Source organism: Nannospalax galili, unplaced genomic scaffold, assembly GCF_000622305.1.
Source record: "Nannospalax galili isolate Female #2095 unplaced genomic scaffold, S.galili_v1.0 scaffold456, whole genome shotgun sequence".
In the NCBI taxonomy this organism is placed as follows: domain Eukaryota; kingdom Metazoa; phylum Chordata; class Mammalia; order Rodentia; family Spalacidae; genus Nannospalax; species Nannospalax galili.
The window spans coordinates 868,391-876,177 of record NW_008337055.1 but is presented as its reverse complement, the minus strand read 5'-3'; the positions used below and the strand labels follow the sequence as shown (position 1 = coordinate 876,177).

Sequence of the window (7,787 nt, the reverse complement as noted above, 5' to 3'; positions counted from 1 at the left end):
AGCTCTCTTTAAAAGATGAATTTATGCTTGATTACAAATTACAAATTTTAAATAAGTGTTGAAGAGAATGATTTAAGGGGGGTAGATATTAAAAATTCAACCCACAAGGGAGTTGAGACTCTCCTCATTTTTTATATAATCATTAGAGGTTGGCTGACATCTATATAATACATGAAAGGTCAATATTTACTCCTGAAGTTTTTTGAATTGTGGGATGCATAGACAAGATCAGATTAACCAGGCAAAAAAGTTAAATTTAATTAAAAAATTTGTTATGGTTGTAAGGTATTAGAGAGTCACATTGGTGAGACCGAACCAACCTGCAATAGGCTCGACTGTCTTTACAGTCCCACTAAAGAAGGCTGAGATACAGTGAAACTCAGGCAAGGATTGGCTTAAAAAACAATATATATATATGGTCAAGGTTTATTTAAGAGCATTTAGTTTTTGCAAAAAATTGCACAGTACCTAAATGTACCATACCGAAGTAATTGACGTCCTGGCTGATCAGTCACCACACCTGGAGCTCACTCTCCTGCCACAGTCCATCAAAACTACCGTATCAGCATCATTATTGATTTTTTAAACTTGCCTTTTTAATGGCTTCCTACTTTCAATAGTTAGGCACCTAGGTCTCATTTTTAAATGAAAAGTTCTCCCTCAAGGAATAATCAATAGCCCAATCCCTGTCAATACTGAGTAAATAAGACAGTATACTCTATTAGACCAAATTTCCTAATACTTAATATATTTCATTACATGAATAATATCTAATTAGCCTCCTTTACTAAGGATATAAATCTAATTGCTTTGAAAGATTACAAGGTTCATTAAAAACTTTTATTTACAGCTAGCCCAGACCAAATTGGGTTGAATGTTCCCGCAACTATCTTGGACATATTGACACTGATTTCTTCTTTATTTTTGATTTCTTTATTTTTATTTTATGTGTATGATGTTATGCCTGCATGTATGTAAGTGCACCTGTGTCATGCAGTGCCTGCTAAGCAGAGGACAGAAGAGGTGTTGGATCCCCTGGAACTGGAGTTTCAGACGGTTGTCAGCCACTTTGTGGGTGCTGGGGTTTGAACCTGGGTCCTCTGCAAGAGCAGCCAGTGATCTTAACCCCTGAGCCATCTCTCCAGCCACCTCATTTCTTATTTCATTAAGCCTCATAAATTATAATTGTTTTTTCTAAGAAAGATAACATTAAACACCTTTCAACAACTTTTAGCAATATCAATGGCCTTCAGCCTTTCCTCAAATTTCTGATGTGGCTTTCTTTCACATTTGAAAGGAGAAACTTATTTAAATTCACCCCCGCAGCAGCTACAACTAGAAGCTGAAGTTAGAACAAAGGCAACTTTCTTGTACATACCCAGATTTAGCAGTTTGTTTTAAACACTCCCCTAACCCTTACAGAATTTTAGAATGGATATTTCTACAACTAACCAAAAAATATTTTACCCCAAATCAACAAAGAATTCATTACTCTTATTCAATACTGCTAAACCAGAACCATCCAACTTACTGAACAAAATTACAGTATTATTTATTTTTCCATATCTCAAGACAATTTCAATTTTTTCACACACCTCAGAAAAACGGCAAGTCTTTTTCTGGCTTTTTGGGATGAGCTTCCTTTGACTTCTCTCCATATGGAACTCCATTACTTTCTACATAAGTCTTTTCTTCCATAAGTGCACATCCTACTCCTAATACATTAACAGGTTTTTTCAGATGGAGCCAATAACTAAGGGAGAGGAACCATTATGTGATGTGGTGATGCTGGAACACAGCACTCTCCTGTAACCCCTGCAGCAAATGCGGACAATTCCCTAATTAACTCTTCGATTTACCATCAAATCTCTTATAAGGCTCCAGCCATCCCACTCCTGTTTTAAGCCATCTTGGTTCATTCTCAGACTCTTTTTTGTTATCAGTATAGCTCAGTTAAGAGCACTGGCTGCTCTTGCACAAGACCCAGGTTTCATTCCCAGCACCCACACGGTGGCTAACTACTGTCCATAACTCCAGTCTCAGGAGATCTGATGCCCTCTTCTGATCTCTATGGGCATTGCATGATATAGGTACACTTACATACATGCAGGCAATACATTCATATGCGTAAAAAAATTAAAAAACCAAGATATTTAAAAAAATAATACATTTTAAAAAAGTTGAATGAACCCAGAGACACTTTGAAAGATAGCATTAACTGGTAGACACAAAAATTCACACATACAGAAACACAGACACACAGAAATACAAAGACATAGATACACAGACACACAAATTCCTACACATATACAGAAACATACACATGGACACATACAATGTTTCAGTGATGAAAAAAATGTAAGTTAAAATTGTGAAGTTTTAGCCACTAAGTTGCTATCCACTAAGAAAATATTTACTGAAACAATACCATTTTTTAAGGAAACTAGGATTGAGTAATGCAGCTCAGTGGAAGTGTTTGTCTAGTTTGTTCAAGGCCCTGGGTTCCATGCCCAGTACTGAAAAAAGTCTGAATAAATTATGTTGGTACCAAAAATAGTGAAATTCATGAGATGATTGTGTCGGGATGGAGAGGCCTTGACCACAACATGACCACCTGAAATGACATCACTGATGATATCAGTCAAAGTTTGGAATGGACATGAACATTCTCAACTCCTGGTTACTCCTGTGACTTCACAATGTGGATATGATGAGCTTAGCTGCACTTTGGACTTTTGTTGTTTTGTGTCTACCTTAAGATTATGCTTCCTTCCTCTGTCCCTATCCTTCTTTCTTCTTGAACGTCAGCCAAATCCTGTAGCAGGCAGAAGCCATATTTTATTAAAGTTTACCTTTCCATAATTTGTTCCGTAAAATACACTTACGCGAAGGGAGCTTGCTCCTATCTGAAGATGTATGTTAGGATCATTTAAAGCACAGTTTTGAAAAGGTGTTAAGTGAACACAAAAGTCATAAAATATGGCATGCTTTTGATTGTTCCTAACAGTTCCTCAACCTGTGGCCATCCGTAGGCCAAATTACAACCTCCCTTCTGGTCAGAGATTTCTGGTATCCTCCTCTACCCCATGGCCACATGGTTCCCATGGGAACCACTTTTTACTCCACTAGCCCCTCCGATCCCAGGGACCGGGACTGAAGTGTTCTCAGCACCAAGGGCCCACTTTTTTTTTTATGGAGACCCATGTACAGCATGAAATGGGGTAAGGAAAGACAGTCTTAGCGTTGTCTCCTCTGACTCTACTAGCCTAGGACAGCGCACACCACCACTGGTTCCTGGTATTATCGCACTGCTTTCAAGGAGATAAGCATGTTTTAGTCCTTGCTCATATGAAACACCCACATTCATGCGCTATTCTGAGTCAAGGGCTTCATAAGCTCTGGGCTTTCATCACCAGAACAAGGCTTGATGAACTAGGGTTGCCGGTCTGCTCAACAGCCCCATTACCAGATTGAGAGGTGCGACATCTGTCATGTCGTTAAACGAGACCTGGGGTTTCTAAGGCTGGAGGGGTTTATCTTCTCCAACCCTTCTCTGAAGCACCTAGAGGTCAGCACTGCCACCTCAGTGCCCAGCCTTCTCTGAGGATTGAGCTGGCTCTGAAGAGAGCCTTTGTGTTTTTCTCAAGACGGGCTTGGTAATTACTAGGCCTTGTGGTGGCTCTCGGTCTTCTTGGGCAGCAGCACGGCCTGGATGTTGGGCAGGACGCCGCCCTGCGCGATGGTGACGCGGCCCAGCAGCTTGTTGAGCTCCTCGTCATTGCGGATAGCCAGCTGCAGGTGGCGCGGGATGATGCGCGTCTTCTTGTTGTCGCGGGCCGCGTTGCCCGCCAGCTCCAGGATCTCGGCCGTCAGGGACTCCAGCACGGCCGCCAGGGAGACCGGGGCGCCGGCGCCCACCCGCTCAGAGTAGTTGCCCTTGCGCAGCAGCCGGGGCCCGCGGCCCACGGGGAACTGCAGGCCGGCCCGGGACGAGCGGGTCTTGGCCTTGGCGCGCGCCTTGCCGCCCTGCTTGGCTCTTCCAGACATGACTGTCCCCGGTGTTTGACGCTGAAAGCGCCACTACAGGTCTATTTATAGTCTGATGTAGGGGCATGATTGCCAACTGATTGGCTGATTGGTGATTGACTAGCCAATCAGAAAGTACTACTTGAACTCCTTCATTTCCATATCCACTATCCAATCAGACAGCAGGTGCCCATCTGGCATTCGACTGCCTTGCCTATAAATATCACTTCGTGGCCGTTGAAAAACTGTTTTTTGGAGTTGGAGTTATTCAGTTTTGCGTAGATCAGTTGATCTTCGTCAGCCATGCCAGAGGTGTTGGCCAAGGGTCCATCTGTCTCCAGAAAAACGTTCAAGAAGGCAGTCACGAAGACCGAGAAGAAGGAGGGGCGTAAGAGAAAGCGCAGCCGCAAGGAGAGCTATTCCATCTACATCTACAAGGTGTTGAAGCAGGTGCACCCCGACACGGGCATCTCGTCCAAGGCCATGGGCATCATGAACTCGTTCGTCAACGACATCTTCGAGCGCATCGCGGGCGAGGCGTCGCGCCTGGCACACTACAACAAGCTCTCTACCATCACTTCCTGGGAGATCCAGACGGCCGGGCGCCTGCTGCTGCCCGGGGAGCTGGCCAAGCACGCCGTGTCCGAGGGCACCAAGGCCGTCACCAAGTACACCAGCTCCAAGTGAGCGCGCGCAGCGCCCTGAACCCAAAGGCTCTTTTCAGAGCCGCCCACTGATTGCTGAAGAGCTGTGTGCTTAGTTTTCCGGCTCCATGACCTTCAGATCCCTAAGGGCTTGCCTCCTAAGGCTCGGCTTCCAGAGAAACAGCTGCAAAGGTGACTGATGTTTTAGGGAGGTCACTTTGTTTGCCCCCCAGGCAGTCCGAGCTCCACGGTCCCCTTTTGGTCTAAGGTTTACTGAGGGTGTTAGACACTAGGTTTTGCTGGAGGCCTGCTGACTATGGGATGGAGGCCGCCATCTAATCTGCTTCCTATTGGAGTATCCGTTAGCCACGGCCAACGGACAAACGGCCACAATCTCAGCTTAATGCCAGCAGGTTCTGTGTGACCCCTTGATGGGGTCACGGGTACGATTCTTCTATCTTAACGTGTTGCTTGAGTTCTGCAAGACCAGGTGAGCGTTTATGTAGACAAGATATTTGAGATAAAATTTTCTTAAATGGGGTTGTGCCCTGGGAACGTGTTAGAACCCTGCGGTGGCACAGGCCTCCGGAAATTGCTGTAGGAACCTCCCACAAGGGTTGACAGTGCACACAAGACCCCTGCTGACTCAGAAATCCGGCGGAGAACCGGACAAATGGGTAGGAAACTCCAACCTTAGCCAAAGAACGATTGGCAGTGGATTACTGCTGGGTAAGGGAGAGTTGACAGACTCCAGATCATACAAGCTTGACTGGATAGGCTTAATTTATACAGTACAATGCTTGGAATTGGGTGGGGTAGTTATGGGGGGCTGTGTGTGAGTGGGGTGGTATAAAGATTAATGTTTTATATGAAACAAATTCAATAAAATTATGTATTAAAAGAAACAGCATCACTATACACACCGGTTGTGGTAGTTGGAGGCTGTGGTAGGATTGGTATGTTTGAGCTAGCCTGGACTACATAGTGAATTCCAGGTGGGAACTAAGGAATTACCCTTCAAAATCAGACTGCACAGCAGGGCTGTCCCTGCAGAGCCTCTGCCTCATCTAGACATGGGCCACCTCTGCCTGTCACTGGAGTGACGCCACCTCCACTTAGGAGTTCCAGCCATCCCGTGAGACCCCGGGAAACAGCGGATACCTCAGCTCTCAGACCCTTACCAATGAGATGGCCACTCCTAATGGGCACTCCAGTTATTCAAGGATTGTTTAGGCAAAAAGCAACCAGGATACGTGTTTCTCTAGGTCAAACTTGACAGGTTTACATCCGAGAGCTGACTGCAATCACAGAAAATGTTAACGGAGCAGGCTGAGGTCATGCTGAGGTCTGAACAGGACCCCTAAGGATGGAGAGGTTCAAGCGGCTACACGGCTCTGCAATCACCTGCCTCTGCCTTGGCTAGAATCCACTTTACCCAGGTCCTCAGCTCATGCCCTAATGGGACAGAGGTAGGAAGAGACTTCCAAAAGAACCTTTCTGCCCCTCCATTTTCTAGAACTCAAGCTAGTTCAGGTGCCACCCATCATTCATCCCCAGTGGGGACCATGGGATGGGCGAGGACCAAGGAACCTTACCTTATGCGAAATTTTCATTTTTAAAGTGAGCTGGGTGTAGTGATACATGCTTCGTAGTTCCAGGGCTCAGGATGCAGAGGCAAAGGATCAAGAGTTCAAAGCCAGCCTTGGCTACCTGGTGAGTTCCAGGCCAGTCTGGGGTATAGGCAACGTTGTCTTAAAAAAAAAATGTGGTTCTAGGTATTTTGTTTTGTTATTTTGAATGAGACACTTTCCTGTGGACAGTGGCCATCATTTTGTTTTCTGTGAAAGAGTTCTTTCCTGTGTCTGCTGTCACTGCCGCACTGAATCGACTTGTTTTTCTGTTAGTATTTGGTAGATTTTGTTAGGTTTTATGTGTTTATAATATCTGAAAATAGGCATTGTTTTACTGCCGTCTTAAATTGCGCTTTTGAGTTTTTTTTCTCCTGATCTCAGTTGCCTAAATAGTCACAGAAATGACAGAGGCGGGAAGAGCCTGTTTGTTCCAACCATTCAGGACCTTTCTGAAGTCATCGTGCTGAGGAAGAGGTGCCGGGATTTGCATTTCGGGGAGTCTCACATAAGAACAGATGCTCTTTGGTTATGTGGCATTTGAGCATCTCTGGATGTGTTCAGTCGTTGATAGTTAGATATCTCACAGCAAGTTATTGTAATAGACTTCCTAATGTTGAGGTATCCCCAAATTTCTGTCACAAACTCCTGCTTGGGTACAGCATAGTCTACATTTAATGTCCTGCTGAATTCTGCTTGACAATGTATTGTTTCTAATTAACCTTTTGGTGTCATTGAACTGAGATGGTGTCTTTTTCTTCTTCTTCTTTACATTGTAATATATTTTACATTTGAAATAATTTTTTTTATTCAAATCACAAAAATGTTTATGCTCTGGAGTTGTCTGTATAAATAGTATTGGAATTAACTTTTCTTTAAAATTGTTTTTGAAAGAATTGTATTTGGGGGCTGCAGAGATGGCTCAGCAGTTAAGAGCACTGGCTACTCTTGCAGAGGACCTGGATTCAGTTTCCAGTGGTGGCTCACAACTCTCTGTAACTCCAGTTCTAGGCATCTGACGTCCTCTTCTGGGCTCTGCGGGCACCGCACACATGTGGTGCACTTACCTACATGCAGGGAAAACATTCATATGCATAAAAACACCACAATGCCCCGCCAAATTTTAAGGAATTTGTATTTGATGTTCATTTAAAATCAAATTATTTAATTTTCACTATTTTATGAAATTTTCTGTTTATATTTGCCAGAAATTTGGAAAAAGGTTTTGTAAATTATACTTTTCACATAATTAAGGAGAGACCCCAGAGAGCAGTAAGTTTGTCTCTGACATTCATTGCTGCAGCTGCAGCTGTGTTTGTGACCGTAGCGTCCTGGTTTCATTTGTCAGAGCATCCCTAGTCTTCACAGCCCTCCTTATTCAAACCCTTTTCTTCTTAAAACGTGTGTGACCCTGCATGTATTTTACTCCGCTTTTTCATAATTATTTTCTACTTTTCTCATTAAGTGATTTTTCACCTCCTCCTCCTCC

General features: G+C 44.0%; 2 protein-coding genes across 3 annotated transcripts in view; one reads left to right on the top strand and one right to left on the bottom strand.

The window, feature by feature from the left end:
• Positions 1-3,663: 3,663 nt before the first annotated feature.
• On the bottom strand, positions 3,664-4,047 carry LOC103733127 (histone H2A type 1-H-like). The gene has a single exon (XM_008831895.1). It carries the CDS (start codon positions 4,045-4,047, stop codon positions 3,664-3,666), a length of 384 nt encoding a protein of 127 aa, XP_008830117.1.
• A 282-nt stretch (positions 4,048-4,329) lies between these two features.
• Positions 4,330-7,787, top strand: part of LOC103733126 (histone H2B type 1-A) — a 352,787-nt gene continuing 349,329 nt past the window's right edge. Inside the window, exon 1 of one of the 2 annotated variants that reach the window (XM_008831894.3) lies at positions 4,330-4,749. In XM_008831894.3, the coding sequence (XP_008830116.1) occupies positions 4,330-4,713 (384 nt within the window). In that variant the 3' untranslated portion in view covers positions 4,714-4,749. Of the gene's footprint in view, positions 4,755-7,787 lie in introns of both variants that reach the window. The other variant, XM_029562996.1, reaches the window with a different exon arrangement.